General features: G+C 35.6%; 1 protein-coding gene and 1 long non-coding RNA gene across 2 annotated transcripts; both read left to right on the forward strand.

The window, feature by feature from the left end:
- Positions 1-4,105: 4,105 nt before the first annotated feature.
- Positions 4,106-4,972, forward strand: LOC141632136 (uncharacterized). Its single transcript, XM_074444712.1, has one exon. The coding sequence runs from the start codon at positions 4,106-4,108 to the stop codon at positions 4,970-4,972; it is 867 nt and encodes a 288-aa protein (XP_074300813.1).
- A 14,272-nt stretch (positions 4,973-19,244) lies between these two features.
- On the forward strand, positions 19,245-23,990 carry LOC141634488 (uncharacterized). Its single transcript, XR_012539219.1, has 5 exons — positions 19,245-19,658; positions 19,909-20,361; positions 20,452-21,571; positions 22,939-23,456; positions 23,583-23,990. It is a non-coding gene; the product is annotated as an uncharacterized LOC141634488 (long non-coding RNA).
- The last annotated feature ends 1,466 nt before the right edge of the window (positions 23,991-25,456 follow it).

A 25,456-nucleotide genomic window follows, 5' to 3' on the forward strand; every position in this document is an offset into this window, starting at 1 on the left:
AATGGGGTTAGAGGGCAGGGTGATGTGGCTATGGCTGAGGCACAGGATGTGGAGGGGGAGGGAATCCAGGGACAAGTTCAGACTAACCATATTTAGGATGTTGAGATGGACACTGATAATCACTTACCACCTGGGGCAGGAGGTTGGTTAGAGGAGGGAGATGCCAATAATGAAGTTTATCATAGTGCAGGGAAGAGTTGGAGGTCCAGGGAGAGTTGAATATTTTGCAGCAAGGTGTGTTTGATCAGATTCATGCTGAGGACCCATATGTTCTATATACAAATCAGAACAGTCTTATTGGTGCTTTGGACCGTGATCAGAGAAATCAAGCGGCCATTCTGAACAAAATTGAAGATGATCTGGGCTGGGCACATATGGTGGATGAACACAGAGGGTATAATCAAACTTTTGACCCACCTGTGGAGGGATGGCCTACTGTGTATCACTATGCTGATGGGACCACCAGACAGGTGGGCTAGAGGTCAGGACAGGTAGTTGGCAATGGGGAAGAGAATGATGGGATTATGATGGTTACAATGGATGAATGAGCTAATGGGTCCAATGGCTTGGGTAATGGCAACAATGAGGATTCCGGAGTCAACAATGAGTCTGAGGACACCCCCAATGTTGATCCATCAATGTCTGGAGAAGCTCTTGCATCAGAATCTCTTGCATCAGAATTTTTCTCTGATGACAGGGAAGGGGAGGAGGTCATTGTTATCTCCTCTTATGATACTACAGAGATTAACACAGAGTTGCAGCTAGCTTTGGGTGGTGTTTTTGAGGTGGGACTCCATAATACCATCTCTCATGAGTCAATTGGGCATGATATGCAGAACATCCAGGCACCACCTTCATTCATTTCCACTGCTATTGTCAAAAAGGGGAAGGAATTGGATGAAGGTTCCTCTAACCTGGTTCCATGGGAGAAGTTAATACATGTTAATACTGTTAGGGCTGAAACGGGGATAAGGGAAAGAAACCAGCAAGAGATTATGGGGTGAAGCTGTTTGATGTACCTGAGGTAGGGGCCAAATCAAAGTTGTTTGATGCGTTGCCTGTTGGTTATTCCTCTGATAGCTGCTTGGGGCTAATTGATGTCTATCATTCTTCTGATTTGAGGGAGGACTGCAAAGAGGAAATCAGAGGGGCAAGGAAACGTAAATGTTGCACTAATGCTGGTGACTATATTGTTCCTAACTTTGCTAAACAGTCTGTGGAGGAGGCTAAGGAATATCTACGTCAAATGGCAAAAAGAAGATGCTGGGTATCAGAGAGTGATAAGGAAGAGCAGGCTGGGCAGCAACCCACTTGGGGTTTTAGAGTACATGTGGAGGACGTGGTGATGGTGGAGTCAAGTGACTCGTCTTTTCCGTATGTGAATGGGGGAGGGGGGGGTTGATCCTGATCTAGGTGGCTTTGCGGAGGTTGGGCCTTCACAACCTCCTCTTTCACCATGATGGGTCTAGTTTGCAATTGTAGGGGTCTCAATAACAAGCTCGCCCCTACGATTCCAAAAATAAGAGCGTTGGTAGGTAGTAAGTTTTACGATTTTCTGTTTTTAATCGAGACTAAATGTAATGCTAGTCGGATTTTCCCTATGTTTAGGACGTTAGGTTTTGACAAGTGTTTTGGGGTTGATGCCGTGGTGGCATCGGGTGGACTAGTGGGGTGGCGGAAGGAGTCTCGTATGTCGTTGGTTAAGGCATGTAATCATTTTATCATCCTTTTGGTCAAAAAATATAATGGATTAGTATGGTATCTTGTGCTTTTTTATGGCGCGCCGAGTGTAAGCTTGCGTGCATCCGTGTTACAAGAGGTTGAGGAATGGATTGGGTCCTGCAAGGCTCCTTTTCTTATGGTGGGGGATTTTAATCAGGTGGAGTATCGATGTGACAAACTATGCTTGAGCTAAAGGCCGATTGGAGGGGCGGATGAGTTTAATTTATGGAAAATCTGTAATGAACTCTTGGACATCCCATTTAAGGGACCACGTTTTACGTGGGGTAATAATCGCAAGGGGAAGAAGAGGGTTTATGAACAAATTGATAAAGCATTTGGATCGAAGGATTGGTTCACTGTTTTCCTAAATACTGGAATCAAACATTACCCTATCAAAATTTCGGACCATGCACCCATTGAAGTTGATTTGAATCTTGTAGACACAGCTGGAAATAGACCATATAAGCTTGATGCTTGGGTGTTGGATCATGAGGAGTGCGTGGAGAGAATTCGGGTTGATTGGAAGAGGGTAGACAAGGAATCTCCGGCGTATCAAGTGAATAGGAAATTATCTAGAATCCGGACGAGCGTTAAGCGATGGACCTTAGATAAACGAGCTGAATGGAGAATGAAATGGGAAGAATTTGATCAAAGATTGGAACATGGCATGACGTTGGCCATCACGGGGAGTGGAGATGAGGAGTACACAAAAGTAAATGAGGAAGTAACAGAGTTTTCAAGGGCGGCGGCGGCTTTCTGGAAGAAGAGGGCTAAGATTAAGTGGATGGTAGATGGGGATACTTGCACGAAATATTTCTTTAATTGGGTTAAAGGTCGGGTGGGGAGAAATCATATTCACGGGCTTAAAGGCTCGGATGGAAATTGGCGTTATGATGTGGGTCATGTTCGAGAAGAATTTCAGAAAACTTTTATGGATCTATATCTATCCTCGACCGATAACGTGGAGTGGAGAGATCGTTCCGTTTTTGAGAATACGCTCACGCATCTTGATCATTCTTTCTCACAGGATGAGGTGGATCGTCTAAATAGGCCTTTCTCAGCTAAGGAGGTCCGCACAACGGTATTCCAAATGGGATCCTTCAAAGCCCCGGGACCTGATGGTATTCCCGCAATCTTCTATCAAAGGTGTTGGTCTATGGTCAAAGGCGAATTTACAAAGGCTATTTTATCTATTCTTAATTCCGGTAGGGTGCTACGAGAGCTTAATAGGACTTTTATTGCGCTTATTTCAAAGAAAGAAAGCCCGGAAGGGGTTTCGGACTACCACCCTATTAGCCTCTGTAACGTGATGATGAGGCTTGTGATAAAATGTATAGCAAATCGCTTGGCAAAGGTGATGAGTTCGCTGGTCAGTGAAACACAGAATGCTTTTCTCCCGGGGAGGAGCATTAGCGACAATATTCTGGTGGCTCATGAGGCCATTAATAAAATTTCGATGCACAGGCATGAGAGGCAAGAGTTGTGTGCTTTCAAGGCAGATATGAGTAAGGCGTATGACAGAGTTAGATGGGATTTCTTGGAAGCGGTCCTGGTAAGATATGGCTTTCCTCAACATTTGATAACGCTTATGATGAGCTGTGTTACGTTGGTGAGTTATAAAATTCTGGTGAATGGAGTACCTCTCCCACAATTCAGGCCTAGATGTGGATTACGACAAGGTGATCCCCTATCCCCCTATCTGTTTATTCTGTGTATGGAAGTCCTTTCCCGGAATGTTGCGCACGCTCATGAGTTACGGTTGATTCATGGAATTCAACTAGTTAGGGAGGTTCGGCCAATTACACACCTATTTTTTGCGGACGATTCAGTTTTCTTTTTTAAGGATAAAGAGGATACTGTGAATCAGTTGGTGCAAATTATCAGTGATTATTGTGAAGCTTCGGGCCAAAGGTTAAATGTGGATAAATTAGGGATCCTTTTTAGCCCGAATACTATTCTGATTAAGGCACAGAGGATTATGAAAGCTTTTAATATCAAGAAGAATAATGGAATTGGGAAATATCTTGGGATCTCGGCGGAATTTAAAGAGTCAAAGCAAGGTATTTTTAATGCCCTTATTGATCATGTCACCAGACGTATTTTTTCGTGGAATGGGATTTTTCTATCACCAGCAGGACGACTTACTCTGATTTCATCGGTTCTATCCAATCTCTCGAATTACTTTCTATCGGTCTTCAAAGTTCCGGTAAGTGTGGAAAAAAAGATTTAACTTTATTTTGGCACAATTTTGGTTGGCGGGATGTAAGATGGGGAATAATATCCACTGGTGTAGCAAAAACTTCCTAACTTTGCCGAAGAGTGCGGGTGGGTTAGGCATTAGAAATATTAAATGCCTTAATCAAGCATTGTTGGCCAAACATGGATGGATAATCGTTCTGGAGAGTCATCTCTTTTTTGTAGGATCTTCAGGCAAAAGCTTTTTGGCACACAAGTGTTCCAACATGGTATGACTCCTATCAAAGGTTCCGGATGTTCATGGCGCGTACGTAGCATTTTGTATGGGCTAACTATAGTTATGGAGAATATTGGCTGGAAGCCTGGTATTGGTTCGAAGATAAATGTCTGGACGGCAAGATGGGTGGGGGGAGAACGGCCGGAGCCTAAGAACGAATGGCTGAATCAAAGTCATGGTCATCTGGTTAATTTACAGGTAAGAAATCTCTTCCAACCTGATGGTAGCTGGAATGAAGTCTTCATAAAAGGTTTGTTCACGGACGAGTGGGCAACACGGATTCTTGCTATACCGCGATGTGAAGTAAGAATGCGTGATAAGGTTTATTGGCCACGCACGACGTCGGGAACTTATACGGTGAAGAGTGGATATGGCCTAATTTTTGAAGAGTACATGGTCAAAGCAAGAACTGTAAAGGACAACAGTAGACTTAATGATCGAGGTCGGCTTTTCTGTCGGAAAGTGCTTTGGAAATTACCAGTTCCGCAGATGTGGAAGATTCTTATCTGGAGGATTATTACCAACCTTTTACCGACCGGACACGAGTTCTCTAAGCGGAATATAGATGTGGATTTTCTATGTGGCTTGTGTGGAGGGGATCAAAGAAGCATAGAAACTCCTGAACACCTTTTTCGGGACTGTGGCTTTTCAAGTAGAATCTGGGCAGGCTTGGTCTTAGGCATTCGGGTTGAGGGTGCAGGGGGCATTCCTATTTCTGATTGGATATGTGACTGGATCCACTATTTGAGAAAAGAGAGGAGGGGACTTGCCAGGTAATCCATTTTGTGGCTATTCTTGTGGTGTCTATGGACCATGCGAAACAAGACCAAATTCCAGGATCAGGTTATTAACTCGCAAGTGATCACGAACATGATTAATAATTTTGCCTGGGAGAGAGTGCAAATATTGTGTAAGTCTCTTGCTTCAAGACAGTCTCAGGTTGACATGAGAATTGAGGAGGAAGGGTCGTCCCAGAAGGAGTTTATGGCTATTCGCAATGGTCATACTATGTGTATTTTAGGTAAGCCGACCGGGTGTGCTGTGATACGTGTGAAAGTGGATGCTAGCTAGAACCGGGATTTTGAGTCGGCTTTCGGCTGGATTGCTTATGATTGTACGAGGCAAGAACTGGGTCGGAGGCAGGTGCGCACCAGAGCTGAATCGCCTTTGCAGGCTGAAGCTTTGGGAGTTCGAGATATTGTGGAGTGGGCACAAGAGTGGCGGCTTCTCCATCTGGACATTTCATCGGATTGTTTGCAACTTATCAATCAAATAGCGGGGGTTGACGAGGACAACCACAGGATCGCGAGCTTATTGGAGGACATTCGGGGTTCTTTTAGTTTCTTTCATTGTTTATGTTTTAACTTTATTCCGAGACATCTAAATGGCTGTGCGCATAGTTTAGCAAAGCAAGCCATGAAACTGTGAAAACTTTATTTACAGCTATAAAAAAAAAAAAATTATGGAAATCTCCTATCTTTTAAAGAGTTCTCATTGGTCCCTTAAAATTAGGAAGTTAAATTGTTTTTGTTTCCTTTTCAATCGTGGGTTGCTTAAATTGAGGAAATTTTATTTTATTTCCCTATTCTACAACTTTACAATTTCTACAAAATTTGTATAGCTATTCATATGTTAAAACATATGAAAGAGCGAAAAAAGGGAAGCATTTCCTAAGGACTATAGTGAGTATTAATTTTGTTTTTTTGTTTTTTTGCATCTTTTTCAACTTTTACTCATTTATTTACGTTTTGCACATAAAATACAAAATGAGTAAACTCATGCAATATTTTGCACGGGTTTAAAATAAGTATATACATTATATTCTAGCCGTAACACCCCCACAAGCCGAGACCCTTCCTTAAGTCATTCCCAACACATGGAGGCATCACAAGACTTGGTTTCCCAAGTTTTGTAGTGCGAACAAACGAGTAAAGAAGTATTTAAAACGGTAAACTTAAATAGGTAAGTTGTAGTTAGATAAATAGTCACATGTTAAGGGATGCAAAAGCCATCCCATTTAATACAACCAAATTAAAATGAAAATGGAGTTTATATAGTCAAAAGGTAAATAAGCATAAGTGACGACAACTAATGAAGACCGCTCCCAAGCCCTCGCATCAGATCAAACTAACTTGTCAATCGCTGCTCCCCATATGGGCGGAAATCACCATATGGTCCATCATAGATATTTAAAAACCCAAGTGTTAGCTTAATAATACAAATGCTCAATAAATGCAAATGATAAAGACTACATGCTCCTATGATAGATGTTAAGACGACCAACCACAAATCCAACAAGTATATAAAATGCATGGTAACCAATCTCCAAGTACTAACCTCCTCATAACCAGTGGCGGGGACACGCCCATGAAACCACATACCAGCACTAGGTACTCGTAACACGCCCATGGTACTGTTGGGAAATGTGTCTTCAACAATAGTGCGATCACATGATTTAAATATTATTATTAAATCTCATATAAAGAATACGTAAGGGATGATTCATTATATTGTCAACTGATCAACATAAATCGGTAACGATTGGCTTGCTAGAGTTTGACGTTACTGTCGTGGGACGGTGGTGGTCAGTTGATCCCTTAAGGTCACACCTAAAGGATGATGCCCTTATCCGTAAAGCTGATTGATTGTATGACGATACAAGTTAATCAATTCCTTAAAATTGAACAATTCAATTTGTGAGAGAGAATATTGATATCTTATTGTAATGGGATTAAATAAGATTTATTTTAGTAATAAAATGCTTTATTACTAAAATTGTTTATTGTTTGAGAAACAATAAAGATAAGAATGAATGGTTGATTATAATTACAAGATATTGTGAATTATAATTACATTACCCATTTTGTTTATGTGATCAACTATCACTAGTCAATTTATTGGATGTAATTTAATTAATTCATGAAATGATATTTATGTGATAAATATGCATTAAATTAATTAATAACATGTAATATATTACATGAGACATATTGTGTGACAAATGACAAATTGACAAAATAAAATGGTAGTCCATATTATGGAGGATGGACCGAATGGAGGGAGTTGTGATGGTGTAAGATTGATTTATTTTATGATAAATAATCATAGGCCTTGCTTTTGTAGCCTTACACCTATCCTACTTTGTCTTACACACCTACACATTGTGAAGACAAAAAGAAAGGAAAAGATGCTTTCCTTGTCTCCTTCCCACCGGTGGCATGCATTAGAAATGAGAACTTTTGTTCTCATTTTTGATTACTAATTCATTCTCTTCATGCATGAAAAAGCTACACATGCATTCTTCTCTCTATCTTCATCATTTTTCTCAAAAACTTGAGATTTTTTTATTCTAATTGTTCCAAAAGGATTACTAAAATTATTAATGTAATATATGAGTGTTAGTAATCAATTTTAAGGTAAACTACTAAACTAATATCTAGTTAATATTATTTAGTGGGGATAAGGGATAGTCTTGGGTGCAATCAAGAGGAGAATCTCTACTTTGGGATTTTTGAATGTTCATCCTTATAAATGGATAGCTCAAGAACTAACAAGAAGGAGATCTTGTTGGTGCCCATTTGACCGAAATTTATTTGGCGAGAAATTGATTTTCTTATCTTTTTGTTTTAGTTTGCATGCATAAGATCTAGTTTTAATTTTATGACTAAATTAAAATGATACATATATGAATATGTTAAGTAATGAGATATAGATTTCTAACAAGCGGTATCATGAGCACAAGGTTGTTTGCATGTAAATCAGTTATTGTTTTTCCGAATTATATGATTAACAAACAAAACTTGTAAATTTGTGATATTATGATATATCACGAAAATAATTTATGCATGTTAAAGTTTCTGATCCTAAAATTTATTTAGGATATTTTGGTTAATTTATGGATTTTATTGTTCATTTTATATAATATTGGCATTAAAATGTGATTTTTATGATAAAAATGTCATTTTTGGACGAAAATTAGCTAAACTTCGCATTTTCCAGTGGTTTTTGGATCTGTTTTCACATATATTATTTTTAGATGGTCTGGAAATTTTCATAATTTTATGAGTTTTTATGCTCGAAAAATGGATTTTTCATGATAAAAATCGGATTTAGATGAAAAATAGGTTAATATGAGAAATATTTCGAATCTAGTCATAGAGATTTAGTATGTTGTCACATGCAATTTTACAAGATGTGTGTAAAATAATAGGCTATAATGAAGTCTTCATGCATGATTTATGGATTTTTGATGAAAAATAGCATAAATAGTGACTTAATTAGTGAAAAATTGCTAAAACATACTTCATGACTAAGGAAAAACGTCACATATTGCATTTTATTATCTTTTTCAGATCTAAAATTGAAAAGTTGATGAATATAATTTTTCTCATGTTTTTATGATTTTTATTGATAAATCCCATAAACCGCAACATTGTTTTTCCCGATAACTTTCGAAATTTTTAACCTAAGTTTTTGAACATTATGAGTGTCATGGTATTTTTCCAGAATGTTCATGAGTTTAAATTTCAAATTTTGAATTTATTTGAAATTTTTGTGATTTATTTGAAGTTTATAGCATTTATTGTAATTTTGAGTCCTTTTATGAACAATATTAAGAAATATGAGTTAATTATGGTCAAATAGTTAGTGGAGACTAATTTTGAGTCCTAATAAGTTAGGGTAATTAACTTGTGCATAAATATGAATTTATGTAATTTTTGTGATTATAAAACGTTGAATCACGCAAATCTGTAAAAACCGTGTAATATACGATATTGGCTCCTTAAAGGCGATTTAGCATAAAATTGGGCATGTTCATACATATTATAATGCTGCATTTTCTTTATGATTGTCATAATTTTATTTATGTAATTTTGAATTATGTAATTTTTACTTAGTATGACATTAGTTTTAATTGGTATTACCCGAAATGTATGGGAATATCGATTCGGTTGTAATTTATTGTGATCTCGTATCACCGTTTTGTAATTTAATAGATTTATTTTATTATAGTTACAAATGTATAATAGGAAATTATGTAATTTATTATGTAATTTTATTCATTTCGGAGTTCCCAAAGACGGATTTCTTCAAGATGGTGATACATAAAGACGGTGTTACCTCGAGACACGTGCCACAACCGAAGTTCAAAGGACCAATGGAGTTGGTTTCCGAATATGTAATAGTTAAATAGTTTTCTATTTTAGGAAGGCCATACTAGGATTTATTTTTATGCTCTGCATTTTATTTATATGTCGCATGCATCGCTAAATCGCCATAACTAAAACATGCATCTTTATCTAATCGAGTTCATCGACCGTGTCAATTACAATTATCGTAGTTCACCGCTTTAGTTCACTTATAATGTGATAGATAATAAATTGACATGACCTCTCGCTAAAACAATCAATTGAGACATAGCCTTACCAAATAGTAGAAACCATGAAAACCTATTTCGTGAGGGAGTGCACTCGGACACACCGGGGTACAAACCTTGTTACGCAGGGGAAGTGGGTGATAAATGTCTATCCACCGAATTCATGTTGATAAGGGATGAATCGGACACACCGTGCCCAAGTTAATGTGGGTTTGGATCATGGACACATTTATTCGAAATTTGGATTGAACTCAACAAAAGTTTTTCGATAAGGGTTTTATCGGCCACACCGTCCCCTTGTTGAATGTGTTTTGGGCTAAAGATAAATGTTAATGTAATATTATCGACCAAGAGTTCTAAAAGTAGAATCGATTAAACGTTAATCCACCGAGTTATATTGATAAAGGATGAATCGGCCCCACCGTTCCTAAGTCGATATGAATTTGGGACTTGGAATCATTTATCATAGTTGGGTAGAGGTCACTATGTAAATGCTTTACTTGTTGCTTACAAGTATTAATAAAACGATAAATGTTAAGTTTTCCACTATTCCGTTATCATATTGTTCTATTTCTTTACCACAATTCATATACGATATCATTTCGATTTTGATTCAAATCTCCACTAAAACATCGTAACTAAAGACAAAATTTGAATTTTCTTCTAAAAACCTCAAATGAACCATTGCTAAGGATCTCTTGTAAAGATTATAGATTAAAGTTATTCATTATCAAACAGGTTTTTGATTCTTGACTAACACATCTACTTACAATGAATTGTTTCTAATTTTGGTAACTAGATTTGTTGGAAATCAAAATTGACCAAAATAACGCAACCACTTCAATGAAAGTTTTTAAAACTAAAACGAACAAATGAAGAGTAATCTTCATGAATTCAATTTTGCTTCTCAAAGCAAAGACTCATTGAAATGAGTGGGAGCATTCTCTTAAACCGTTAAGATGAGGACGAGGTTCAAGAAGTAAAGATAATAATGGAATTGATACAAGGTAATGTTAAAAGTAAAGTTATTGAGAAATGACGATACTAAACCTATCAATCCCGACCAATAAAGTTTCCATTGTCTTAAATGTTGGACACAAGAAAGGAAACTACCCCAAATAATTGAAGAATCAACAAGTTAGTTGTGGGACATCTAATGGGACCTTCTTCTCTAAATGTTTATTTGATTAAACATAAATTTTGCTAGTACCACTTCACAATATTAGAAACCGTGGAGGTTTTCATCATTGTATTCGACACATAAGATGATTAGAATATGACGACTAGCAACAATAATATCGAGAGATAGAGTAATTGTGTACTCAATCTAGTTTTTGGATTTAAAGTTGTACTTAATTATGACTATTAAGTACATAAACTCTAAATAAGAATATAAACTTGTTAAGATACAAAAGAGGTTTTCACTTTTGTGACCCTATACACCACGATTTGATGTATGGCTAGCCCATTATCAAAGTGATTATATTCTAAACCAAACTAGAATGATATATCATGTAGATGATGTAAGATTCAAATTGGTAACCCAAGATTAAACCTTAAATTTTGGAATGATGAACGCAAAGAGTTATCGAGTACTCTTGAAACCATTAGATTGTTAATGGTATATGTGTATCTTGTATTCAAAGCAAGATGTCTCGTGCCTTTTGGTTGAAAAGGAGATCGAGGTTGTAAATCATCGATCCAAAATAGGTTGATCATTTTCTTTTACAAACGATTTAAGTTGACGCTAATGTGTTCACTTAATAAGGTAATAGAAAAATCTTTGAAGAAGTTTAAAGAGTTCAAGGAATCACGATTTAGTCGTGATGGGATTATCAAAGTGAAGACTTTGATATAAGCCAAAGGAAATGTGATATAGTATCACAAGTTAATCTCTCTTAGCACGCATTATGGAATAATGTGTGATTGAATAAGAATTCAAACGCTATTCGATATGGTTTGAACTTCAATCAAGTTACTTTGAGTTACTTGATCCTTTTGGGGATTTTATCATTTTTTGTCTAAATTATTTTTCCACTAAATCGAATCATATGAGATATGAAATGGTAAGGGTACCATGTTTGTAAGTTTTCACAAGAAACAAATGCTCATTTTTCCCTTTTCAATTATCATGAGTACGACGGGTTTGCGGCTCGTGAAGCTGTCTTTCTAAAATACAAGTTTATTTCTAGAAGACAGAGTGGGAGAAATTATTCAAGAGCCACAAAGAATGCCACAGAGAATGTTATGTCGCAAGAAACTGGTCTTTCTTGCCTACATTAGACATTTTGTGTAAGACATTGTTTCTTCAAAACCAAGGAGGTTAAATTCATCACTTGTTAAAAATGATGAATTCATGCTACTTTTAAGAAAGTAAAGAGCTTATAACTTACAAAAGAAATTGTTTGATTCAAGTTGATTACTTCTAGAAAGTAATGAACATATGACTTACATAAGAGTGTTTAAGTCACAACTCAATACAAGGCTTAGAGCCATGAAAATCCGAAACAAAAGGGCTTGATTAGTGACAAAGGGTTTTGCACTAATAAAGAGAGATTTCAAAGCAAGATTGGTTGCAAAGGGTTTTGCACAAATTGAAATGCTTAAGTCTATTTGGATCTTCTTAGGGATTGTGTTTCATTGTGAGGATACGCATACAGCATGTGAATCTAAAACCTACTTCTTCAAAAAAGGAATGTATTCAATACATGTCATGAGTTTTATAGATTCTTGCAATCCTAAGATAATGTGCAACTTAAGAGATGGTCTTAAGTAGGACATCAATGAGTTAGAATCAATGTTTTGATCATGTTATAAAACTTTTCTTGATAAGTCGAGAAGTTGTGTTTATACATGGAGTTTAGTGGGAGTTACGGAAATTTTTTATTAGTCTTATATGTGGATGACATATTGATCATTGCGAATGATTTAAGACTTTTGGAGTATTATAATACATCCTGAATATTCGGTTTTATGAAGATAAATCCACATGATATTAGCATCAATAAGAAGTCTTATCTTGATAAGATTCATGACTAGTTCAATTAAATTGAACATATTTGATTGATTTCATTTGCTTCCGCTGCCGGATCAATTAAATGAGTAATGATGTATAACACTTCATATACTTTGAGTATGATGAGTTGTTTTCAAAATCGAATTTAAGTAATCTTTACCAATTAAGCCATAAAGATTACCCTTAAGTGCTTGCAGAAGCATTAAGGAAGTAAAGCAAAGTGTTTATGATGGAATTTTGTGTAAGGGTGTTACACAAGTGACAATTGACAATTGAGATTGCGCATGGTTTCCGACAAAACCATAATCAAAACACATTAGGATGGTTAAGATACCATTGTGGTTATGATATTTAAGAAATAGATTTTCTAGAATCGTTCTAGGCAATAAAGAACAATGAGAAATGTTTACAACGGAAATTGAGTACACTTGCAATCATGAGATGTGCAAGAAGGATGAGTCCCGCACACTGTGAAAACAGTGGGAGCTATTCTTAGGCTAGAGGGCCTATGTCTTGATTAGATCTCGACACGTACTCAGAAAGTTTTGTAATGCAAATGTATACATTACAAAGGAAAATGAGTATGTAGTAAGGTTGAGTAAGGTACAAGAAATTGATAAAACCTACTAACCAAAGCCTTCTCAAAGGCTAAACATGATGAGTCATGTCATTTCAATTGAATTGAAATGAACAACTACGTACAAGATCAAATTAGATTATAGAACATGAAATAGTAATCAGGCATTGACTATTCATATGTGATAATCGCATTTAACGTTCGAGTTTTAATTTAAAACTCTTTTGTTATACTTTGTTACATCCAAACGGGTTGTAGAGACAACATTGAACCCCGTTAAAGTGAACACGGATTAACATTGTATTCGCCCATAGTCACTTGTATGAGGTGACGTCTCGAAGTGACTAGAGTGTGATGCGATTGATGGCAAGTTCAAGGGCCATAGAGTCATGTGAGATGACTAGTCGATCACATAGGCAGACTATTAGGAACACTTTGTCGGGCAGTGACCGCTTATAGAGTTCTGACAAATTTATAAAGCCTGGTCGTGGCGAGAGCTACTATAGTATTCTAATGAGTCGATTCTTTTGACTAAAGACTGTTCGCCTAAGATGGCACAGTTTCAGATTAACTTTGATTTGTGTTACTACGACCTTCGTAAATGGGGTCAAATGGGCATATTTTGGGTTATGATGGCTGTGGCTAGTCGAAGGGAATAAGTGCGATAGGAATTGTCCACCCCATTGTCAGGGTTAAAACAATATCTCAGGGCCACTCGAGGAGTAATGAACTGGAAATGCGTGGCCACGCTCGGAAGGTATCTATGATAGATAAATCCGGTCAATCAGTTATTCTCCAGATCGAGGAAACCACTCTCGATATGATCACTTGCAAGTACGACCCGAAAGACAACTTGCATTGAGTGGGAGATAGTAATGGGACAAGAGAATTGGTGACGCACACTTGTCGAGGACAAGTGGGAGATTGTTGGGAAATGTGTCCTCAACAATAGTGCGATCACATGATTTAAATATTATTATTAAATCTCATATAAAGAATACGTAAGGGATGATTCATTATATTGTCAACTGATCAACATAAATCGGTAACGATTGGCTTGCTAGAGTTTGACGTTACTGTCGTGGGACGGTGGTGGTCAGTTGATCCCTTAAGGTCACACCTAAAGGATGATGCCCTTATCCGTAAAGCTGATTGATTGTATGACGATACAAGTTAATCAATTCCTTAAAATTGAACAATTCAATTTGTGAGAGAGAATATTGATATCTTATTGTAATGGGATTAAATAAGATTTATTTTAGTAATAAAATGCTTTAATACTAAAATTGTTTATTGTTTGAGAAACAATAAAGATAAGAATGAATGGTTGATTATAATTACAAGATATTGTGAATTATTATTACATGACCCATTTTGTTTATGTGATCAACTATCACTAGTCAATTTATTGGATGTAATTTAATTAATTCATGAAATGATATTTATGTGATAAATATGCATTAAATTAATTAATAACATGTAATATATTACATGAGACATATTGTGTGACAAATGAAAAATTGACAAAATAAAATGGTAGTCCATATTATGGAGGATGGACCGAATGGAGGGAGTTGTGATGGTGTAAGATTGATTTATTTTATGATAAATAATCATAGGCCTTGCTTTTGTAGCCTTACACCTATCCTACTTTGTCTTACACACCTACACATTGTGAAGACAAAAAGAAAGGAAAAGATGCTTTCCTTGTCTCCTTCCCACCGGTGGCATGCATTAGAAATGAGAACTTTTGTTCTCATTTTTGATTACTAATTCATTCTCTTCATGCATGAAAAAGCTACACATGCATTCTTCTCTCTATCTTCATCATCTTTCTAAAAAACTTGAGATTTTTTGATTCTAATTGTTCCAAAAGGATTACTAAAATTATTAATGTAATATATGAGTATTAGTAATCAATTTTAAGGTAAACTACTAAACTAATATCTAGTTAATATTATTTAGTGGGGATAAGGGATAGTCTTGGGTGCAATCAAGAGGAGAATCTCTACTTTGGGATTTTTGAATGTTCATCCTTATAAATGGATAGCTCAAGAACTAACAAGAAGGAGATCTTGTTGGTGCCCATTTGACCGAAATTTATTTGGTGAGAAATTGATTTTCTTATCTTTTTGTTTTAGTTTGCATGCATAAGATCTAGTGTTAATTTTATGACTAAATTAAAATGATACATATATGAATATGTTAAGTAATGAGATATAGATTCCTAACAGGTACCGGTCCCAAGAGTGACTCGAGTCCCCTGTTAGACACCGTGTCTCAACCACTTGAGTCCCTCCAAAACTCAAGTACTAAATGTGCACATCCCCTTTGGAATGGGAAGCTCCAAGCGGTGACTCAAGCGGAAGACGGTTTCCCAACCGCCTTCCGTCTCCATAACCATGACCAAGTATCCTCCACCATCCTCCAATATCAATAAAAAAAAACAACCCAAGCAATTCCGACAAAGACAATCATGTAATTACACCAAACACAATAAGTATCACAATGCTCAATTCTTCATTAATTCAATCTCCTCCTGTAATTGCTTCTTAACATATTATAATGCATTCTAACCATCATGTGATAATTAACCATACTTGTTCTTACATAATTATCATGAATCCATATTATGTCATAAACCCGAATTACCAAGAACATCTTATAATGCAACTACCATGAGACAAATGTAATTTATGACAATAAATGCATAATTAAAAACCCATATTATTAGAACTAAGTAGGGAAAACCCTACCTCAAGCTTATCTTCACAAGGCCTCAAGCTAACCACTAGAAATGCTCCTCAATGAAGCTTCCTACACAATTTAATTATTACATTCACTAGGTTTGGTGCCCGGCTTCGTCCGGGCTATCTCTATTTACCGTTAAATTTTATTTTCAATGAAATAAACTATGTTGGAGTTGTCTAACTCACACGTTTACTATTTGAAATATATTTTTCTACGGCATATTTTATAATTATGAAGAAATGTAAAATTTATTTTCAAATTATGAGACACGTTCACTACCCCGCTATTAATATTATTACTTTCACGACATTCTTTCTTAATATCATTACGTTCACTACTCCCGTGGTTACTATTGTTTCTTTTACTAATTCCTCTATTTTTTTCTGTTAAATTCATTATTCCTGTTAATTTTATCCGACCTATATTTAAATAAATAAAATATTTTCTTGAGTTGATTGGTTAGTTAATTGTTCATACTTTTTCTCGTTGTTACCACCGTTACTTTCACTACATTCGTAGTTACTTTCACTACTCCCACTATCATTATTATAACTGTCACTAATTCCACATTAATACCGTTATTTTATTACTCTCGTTGCTGCTATTATTACTTTTACTACATTTAATTAAATGTATAATTCTATGATGATACTAATTAATTCCATAAGTGGGGTATGTTAATTTTAAGGAAAATCACTATATTTTTGTGTTTTCTAAATTTAATTATTTTAATTTAATGTAATTTCCATAAATATTCTTCATCAAGGCATCTTTATATTATACTTTTAACAAAAACTATATAATATTTACATTGAGGTCCCTTTATCAGGTCCATCACACGGTGCTATCGATTTAAAACTATATAGTATAACTAATTTGTATAGATTTCTTTAATTACATTGAAGTCCCTTGGTTTCTGGAATTAATATATAGTATTGATTACTGTAATCAACTACAAGAAACATACTAATTAAACCCCTCAATTATCCACCTTAATTTCCCATAACCTAACTAATTAAGAGATAATCTACTAGGATAAATTAAGGTTACGAATATAAGATTAAGGAAATAAAGTATTAATCGGCTTACAAACAATGTAGATGAATAAGGAAGAAAAGATGGCAAGAATCCTTCACTTGTGGAGACTAGGTTTGAGAGGATAAGTTTGGTGAGTGTTTTAGAGAGATGTTAGGGAATTTAGAGAGTGGTGGAATTGGTTGGTGAGTGAATTTAGGTGAGTAAATCTAACAGGATAAGATTCGAAAGTGAAACTCCACCAACCAATCTTCTCGCGTAAAACAGACTCGACCGGTCACTCGGTCGAGTGGTCGGTTTACTCGATCGAGTGGGGGCTCCACTCGGTCGAGTGACCAACTTTCAGAACTTTCAGACTCCAGCCAAACCCCACTTGGTCCTTCACTAGGTCGATTGGGGCTCCACTCAGTCGAGTGGATGGTCTACTCGGACAAGGTTTTTATAAAAGCGAGGTAATACACTAGTAAAGTTAAGTCATGCATGGTATGTTTGGGAACTTAAAATTGGAATTGAATTCCATAATTGAGACATTTCAAGCGTTTGGGAACCCTTATAATTTGGATTCGGAATTTGACTCAATTCCAACCTAGTTAAAATTTGAAACTCTCAAATTCCTACCATATATTAGTCATTTCAATTCATCACCATTTACGTTTTTTGTTGTTATACAAATTTCATCGCAATATATTTATTTATAATTTTTTTTTCAATCGCAAATACTTTTCGTGACTATTTATTTTTTCAAATAAAAAAAAATCAATAACCTTTACCTATATCCTTCTTGCCTAATTACAATTTCAATTCTACGGGTTTCCCAAACGAACTTTTGAAATTGAATTCAATCATTTTGATTTCTACAATTGAAATTTTGAAAATGAAATCAATTTTGGGTTTACAAACACTACCTTAGGTAAATTAACAAATAATGTACACTGAAAATGTTTAGCTTATATACATGAACAAGAAAGATGATCAAATAAGCCTGTTTTTAGGTATACATTGGACTATATGAGTATGACACGAAAGTGGCGATTAGCCCCCATTATTTTGTTTAATTGTGAAATTAACCCCTTATGTTTCAAATGTACTGATTACTGATTAGACCCCATAACTTTGAGCTAAAATGAAATCGAATTCAATTTTTTGATTTCGAACCAAAATTGGAGTAAAAAAAATCAATTTCATTGATTTGTACGATTTATCACATACAATAAAAGTTATTATAAATTTATAATAAACACAAATTGTATGCATTTTATTATACATTTTGGAAAAAAAAATAGCATTTAAATTAATTACATAAAATTGAAAATTTGTAAAAGTAATTTCACACACACACAAATATATATATATATATATATATATATATATATATATATATATATATATATATATATATATATATATATATAGAATTAGGATCACATGAGTCCACCCTATCTTTTTGAGTCCGTGAGTCCATGATATAATATCACACGTTATATTAAATAATATCACAACTTACAGTATTACACGTTATACTAAACAATATCACAACTGGAAAAAAACTTTTTGAAAAAAAAAATTGAAAACAAAAATCGTGATATTATTTTGTCATACAATATCACACGTTATGCTAAACAATATCACACGTTGTACTAAACAATATCACAGTTTTCATGAAAAAAAATTCGAAAAAAAAAATTTTGAAAAAAAAAATTCTTGATATTGTTTTGTGATACAATATCACAAGTTATGCTAAACAATATCACACGATATACTAAACAATATCACAGCTTACACGAAAAAAAAATCGTTAAAAAAATTTTTCGAAAAAAAAAATTTCGAAAAAAAGTATTCGAAAAAAAAATTTGAAAAAAAAATTTTCAAAAAAAAGAATCGAAAAAAAAATTTCGAAAAAAAAAATTTTCGAAAAAAAATTTTTATTTTGAAAAAAAAAAATTCGTGATATTGTTTTGTATAGTGCGTGATATTGTTTTATGGACTCATGGACTCAAATATTTAGGTGGACTCACCGAATCCCACCTATATATATATATATATACATGTATATATATATATATATACATGTATATATATATATATATATATATATATATATATAGATATATACATATATATATATATATATATATATATATATATACATATGTATATATATATATATATATATATATATATATATATATATATATATATATATTTTGGGCGAGATCCCATGCAAACCAAGTTTCAATACGTACCATATGAACTAAGGCTAATATAAACTGATACTCTATCTCACACAAAAATCAACTCTACAAACTTAACCCTTTTCCTTTCTTATTCCCTACCCCACCCTCGACCTTTTCCTTTCTTATTCCCTACCCCACCCTCGACCTCCATCCACTCTCCTCTCACATCACTCATCCTCATTTGCTGCCGCCATCGCTGCCGGCAAGATACAACGACGTCGGCGCATCACCGACGACTAGTGGCGGCGCATCTCTTCTTTTTTGTGTATCTTTGATCACCACGACCTCTAGTTTTCCTTGCCTTTTCACCACCATCGCTTATCGGACCACTGGAAAACACAACCAGTGACTAATTCTCTTGTCGCCGAACCTACTTTGTCGGCGACGTCGACCTCACACAATCGATCCATTTCTGGAGAGAGAAGGGCGATCAACGACGGCGAGGGGATATGTATTGCATTCTTAAGTTTTAGGTTAGTAGATCTGAACAATTAGAAAACAATTGTGGTTTAGTAATGTTGGTGGTTGTTTGAATGTTTCATAAATTGATTTAGTTTGCTAGAAGCGTATAATTATTTGATTTTTCAGTTCTTTTTCTTTAAATGTGGATCTGAATATCTGCAACCGGGCATCAATATTTTGGCTAGTCAGATCTTCCCAAAACATTGTTACCACTCTTCTTGATTTTCGCTGGTTTTCTTGATGTTACTTTCCTTATTTCAGAGCAATTTTCAGCAGCAAGGGAAATCACCTTCAGTCTTACAACCGGTTTAGCAGCAGGGGGAATTATCATCAGTCTAATAACTGGTTTAACTGCAGCTATAGTACATCAATTGACATTCTAAATATCTCAACCAACACTCTAACTTCACTATATAAATCTGATCCATACTTTACTTGTACTTCCACCATTACTTGTATAACTAAGTTGGAGTAACAATGGTGATGCAGAGGTCTATACGAGAACAATGGTGATTAGCAAGTAATCAATCAAAAATTTGCTAAGTTCCTTTGGCCCTTACCTGAACCTGAATGATCCACCCTGATCCAAAACATTGCAAATCCAATGTCCTTCCAGTTTTCCTTGCCTTTCTAGCACCATCGCTTGTCGGACCATCGGAGAACAGCACCAACAACTGATTACTGGATTTCAAGTCAGCGATCCGAACAATTCAGGTAATCTTGAAACTTACTATATTATTATTATAGAATATTATTATATTATAGCTAAATTTACCGTGAAGTCATTTTTCCTTGCCTTTCCAGCACCATCGCTTATCGGACCACCGGAGAACAACACCAACAACTGTATGAATGCTATGGAAGATATGTGTTTCATTCTTAGATTTCAGGTCAGTGATCTGAACAATTAAAAAACAATGGTGGTTTAGGAATGTTGGTGGTTGATCTTTAATGTAACAAATTCCATAAGATCTAGAGTATGTAATTGTTATTTGCTACTTTACTAATTACTGAATTTCTTGCAAAGTTCATTTTACGGTAGTTCCTTTTATGGTCAGCCTTTTATAAACATTCAAGGTAGGAAAATTGTACTGGGTTGTATACTTGTATCTATTAACTATCGAACTCTTGAATTTAACTCACCCTTGTTTGTAGTTTTGCTGTCTACTAGCCTATTCGTGTGGTGTATATTTAGAGAAGCTGACAATGTTTCATTAAATTGATTAAGTTTACTAGAAGTGTATAATTATTTGATTTTTCAGTTCTCAGTCGTATAGCTGGCTTTAGCTTTAGCTGGCTTGCCAATTTCAAATCATCCATATGTATAGGTCACTTTTTGATTTACCGTTAGTGTCTTTCTCTCCTCTCTATTCTACCAAGCAGCAGCACCATGGTCCAAAACAAGGTTGTTCTTCTTCATGCTTGAAACAATTTACGTTGTTAAGTTGTTGTGCCCTTTCTGCTGCTCTCTTTTGTACCAATTTTACCATATTAACTGTGGTGGCTGTGTTGAGGTTGTTGGCTTTTTTATTATCCTTGTTCAAATTCTCTTGTATATGGTTCTATTTCATTTAAATTGGTTGACTGCAAGATTGGATTGGGGGTGTTACGTTGTTACTGTTTTTATCTGTCACTTTTGTTTTGGTTAAATAAAATCTATTCATTCCATTAAGTTTGGTGTAGCGTTCTTCTATTTGTTTGCGGTATACTAGTAGGCTGATTGCTAGTGAAGATTTGACTAACTTGGGGTGTATAGATAGTGGCATATTACTTCTCAGTCGTATCTTCCTTTATCATTAAATTGGAAATAAAATAAAAGTTATTAATTTCACTTTGATATATACTCTTTCATTTAAAGTAGTGTATCTAGCTAGCTAAAACTATGTATTTAGAAACTTAAAAGAGTGTATCTAGCTAGCTAGATGTATGTACCTAGCAACTTAAAGGGGTGTATCTATGTAGCCACAAGTACGTATCTAGCAACATAAAGGAGTGTATCTAGCTAGCTAGAGGTATATATCTAGTCATTTAAAAGAGAGCAGCTCAAAGAAAATGAAGAACTACCTGGCCCACCCACCACACATACTGACATTTGCATTCAACCTGAGTATTGTTTGGCCCCAACCCTTAACTATCAACTGTCTATATACATTCCCTCGACGATGTTCCGATGCCGGTAACACTAACGTAGCTCCGATGTCGGCCATCACTTTGTCGACGATCTTGCTTTTCCCCTTCCCAAAGCACAAATGAATGGCTCCGGCGACTCAGTCCATCATACTCTCGCCGTCCATTCGTGTTCCTATCGCATCTCCCTTCTCCGGCGAGTTTTTTATTTAAACTTTTGCAAAATTGTGATTTTAATTGCAGATCTATTACAAACGAAGTAGTAATTCAAAAAATTAATTGTAGTAATTAGTTGTGGTGTATTGTTGTGACAAGTGATGTCCCCATCGCGGTCTGAGGTGTCCGGTTATGTCACCGGTGATGCCGTCGGTACAGGTTCAAGTCGCTGTCGAGGTTAATGGAGGTGACGGGGTTGGTTGTGAGGTTAGTTCAGGGAAGGTGGTAGTGTTGTTGGTGGTGGTTGTCAGCTGGGTAGTCGTAATTGATCTTTAGCTCGTGGATTCACAAAATACCAATCCGGATACACATGGTATTACTGCTGGATACACAAATCGATTTGTGTATCTAGTAGCAATACATTGTATATCCGAGGTGGTATTAAAGGTATTTTGGTAATTTGTACTGTTCACACGATTGAAAATGGCGAGGGGTTTAAGAAGCAGGGGGTTTGGGTGTGAAATTCAAGGACTGGTATAAAACGATGGAAATGGCGATAATGCGCTTTTCTTTACCTTCTGGAGTATGTTAGATAAATAGTCCCACAGGAATGCACCTAAACAGTTGTGGCTTGTGGTTATCCTTGTATAGCAAAACGTGAGCCCGGGTACCAGACTGATTGGTCATTTACTGGTACGTCTTCATTAAGGTAACACCATTTTCATCCCATAATTTACTTGTGTTTAATGAGTATTGCCTGCAATTTTATGTTTAATGGTTTCATTAATTGTTACATGATGTAAATGCTTATGATTGATGAAGTATGCATAAGTCCTCTGCTTTAATATGGTAGTTGGTTAATGTAATTTTCATCGTTGATTCTTATTCTTGTAAGATTGAGTGATTAAACAACCAAAATTGAATAATCCAACTCAAGCTTCAATCTTTTATACATTAATGTATTAATATTTGGTCTGTCGGATGCATACTCGGAGAAATCTTGACCAGAGAACCACTTTTCCCTAGCAAAGACTAAGTTCACCAGCTGAAACTAATAACTGTGGTAAGTTACTTGTTTTAATTTTTTTTTTCGGGATGGCCGCTGCTTAAAATCAGACATTTCGTTGCACTTATAGTCATTGTGACATCGCCAAATAGTTAAACTTGCTTCATCCAAAGTATTCTACACTGGTTTATCTTTGATGTTAGATAGCTGCTAAAAGATTCATATGTTTATGTTTGGAGCTGCCTAAGATGTGCATCAGTAAAGACCGGTTTATACAGAAACAAGTATGGAGAGGGTCTGACATTTTGTGTTTGTACGGATTTTGTTCTTATGAAGCTTATTGGCGCACCTGGCGACTCCAGCTTATGATTTTTTCGGAAAGACAATGCTCGTAAATATGTCAAACAACTTCCTCAGTATCCAAGGCAACTGTTCTCTATAAGATTTCCTAATACATCTCCTGCGACTGTTGATTTACTTGAGAGAATGCTCGTCTTTGATCCTAATGAGCGCATAACAGGTATTACCATCATTGTCTTAACTTTTGTCATACGAGTTGTTGTCAAACATGAGCAATCACTTCAGAATATTAATGGAAAAGTATAACCTGTTTTCAACATATTACTGGTTTTCTTGTTTTGTACAGTTAATGAGGCGCTCTGTCACCCATATTTACCCCCTCTTCATGACATAAATGAAGAACCAATCTGTCTTCATCCATTCAATTTTGGTTTTCAACAACCATCATTTACAGAGGAAAACATCAAGGAGCTCATTTGGCGGGAGTCGGTGAGGTGCAACCCCGACCCTGCCGTTCAGTAATTGTTATACACCGAAAACATGTACCTATTATAGTTATGTTTATTGCCTATAGAATGTGTGCACATTAACCATAAATGTTTTCTTCAGAAAATGACAGAATGAGTGTTGTGTAGTAGGTTTGGTAGAAATTTATGCTTTTTATAGGTCTTTGCAATCAACTTAATGGATTATGGCGTAGAACATTATTTATATGTCCTTGCAATCAAGAACAAAAGATCAACACTCCCCTCCCTCCTGGTCGTTTATTTTCCTTTAGATACACATATTATTATGCTCACACACACATATTATTACCCCCAGATACGCATATGAGTATCCCAGACACACAAATCGATTTGTGTATCTGGGCTTCTCATGTGTATCTAGCGTCATATTGTATGTATCAAAAGCCGAAACTTAAACGATGGCCGCCTACCACCACACCACCATGCACTGTACCACTCACCGCCACTACAGGAACACCACCACCATCACCACAACCCCTGCGACCTTTCCAACAGAAAATTTGAGTAGACCATAGTTGATGCTCGTGGACAGCACTGCCCTGATGTGTGCTTGGTATTTGGTGGATGTGAAATGGGCTGCCAATGGTTGTTTAATGATGGGTAGTGAGGTGGTTTTCATGGAATTTAATTGAGGTATATATGGCTAATTGTGTAACACACCACGTTAATTGAAGAGGTCCAATTATATGCTTAAATGACTAGTGCTTAAAGGGATTAGAAGTACTACTCATATCAACAAAGTACACTTTCTTTTATGGTCATCCATGCAAAAGAACTCCATAGTTAAGCGTGCTTGGCTCAGTGTTGATCTGTGGGCCATGTACACTGTCTGGTGAGCTATCATAAGTAACTGCTCCCGACCCGGTTTGGGCCGGGGTGTTATAAATTGGCTATGTAGTTGATGATGGTAGTTTAAAAGATTTGGTCATTTGATTGCTCAACTAGTATATACTTGTGTAAAGTATCGAATGCTCCTTAATGACAAAAAAAACACTGATGACGTCAAAACTACAAATGAACCATGTGGTATAATCTTGTTTCTGGAAAATAATGTACGAAAAATAATGTACAATCAGGCCATTTAACTTCTGTGAAGGTATCAGTTTTGGCCTGGAAACTGAAAGAGGCGAAGCAAAGCTCCTTTTCATACAGTTTACCACCAAATTTAGTATGCCTAATATTTCTAAGATCTAACTCCTTGCACACTAAGCATGAAATTAGCATTACTACAGATACAGGCTATAACAACGGTTAAAAACCGTTGTTATATAAAAAAGCGGACGTTGTTAAAGCGTCCGTTGTAGTAGGTTTTAACAACGGTTGGTTTTTCTAAGAAACCCTTTGTGAAAACTATTAACGGTTTAATGTAGAAAAAACCGTTGTGGAAAGTGTGACTAAATTTTGGTGGGAAAATTATAACAACGGTTACAGTATAAACAACCGTTGTTATAACTAAAGACAACGGTTTTTTTTTTTAAATAACCGTTGTTATTGATTTTTTTTTTTTAAAAAAAAATTAATTTATATATTACTAGATATATGCATTACCATTACCGATGCATGCATTATTACTGATGCCAAATCCCTGCATATGAAAGGACATAATATATGGAATGAGAAGGGTTATAAGATTTGAAGAAGATATGATGGCACAACTTCCTAAAAATATATTAATTAAAAAACAACTCAAAGG

This window comes from Silene latifolia, chromosome Y (genome assembly GCF_048544455.1).
Source record: "Silene latifolia isolate original U9 population chromosome Y, ASM4854445v1, whole genome shotgun sequence".
Classification (NCBI taxonomy): Eukaryota; Viridiplantae; Streptophyta; class Magnoliopsida; order Caryophyllales; family Caryophyllaceae; genus Silene; species Silene latifolia.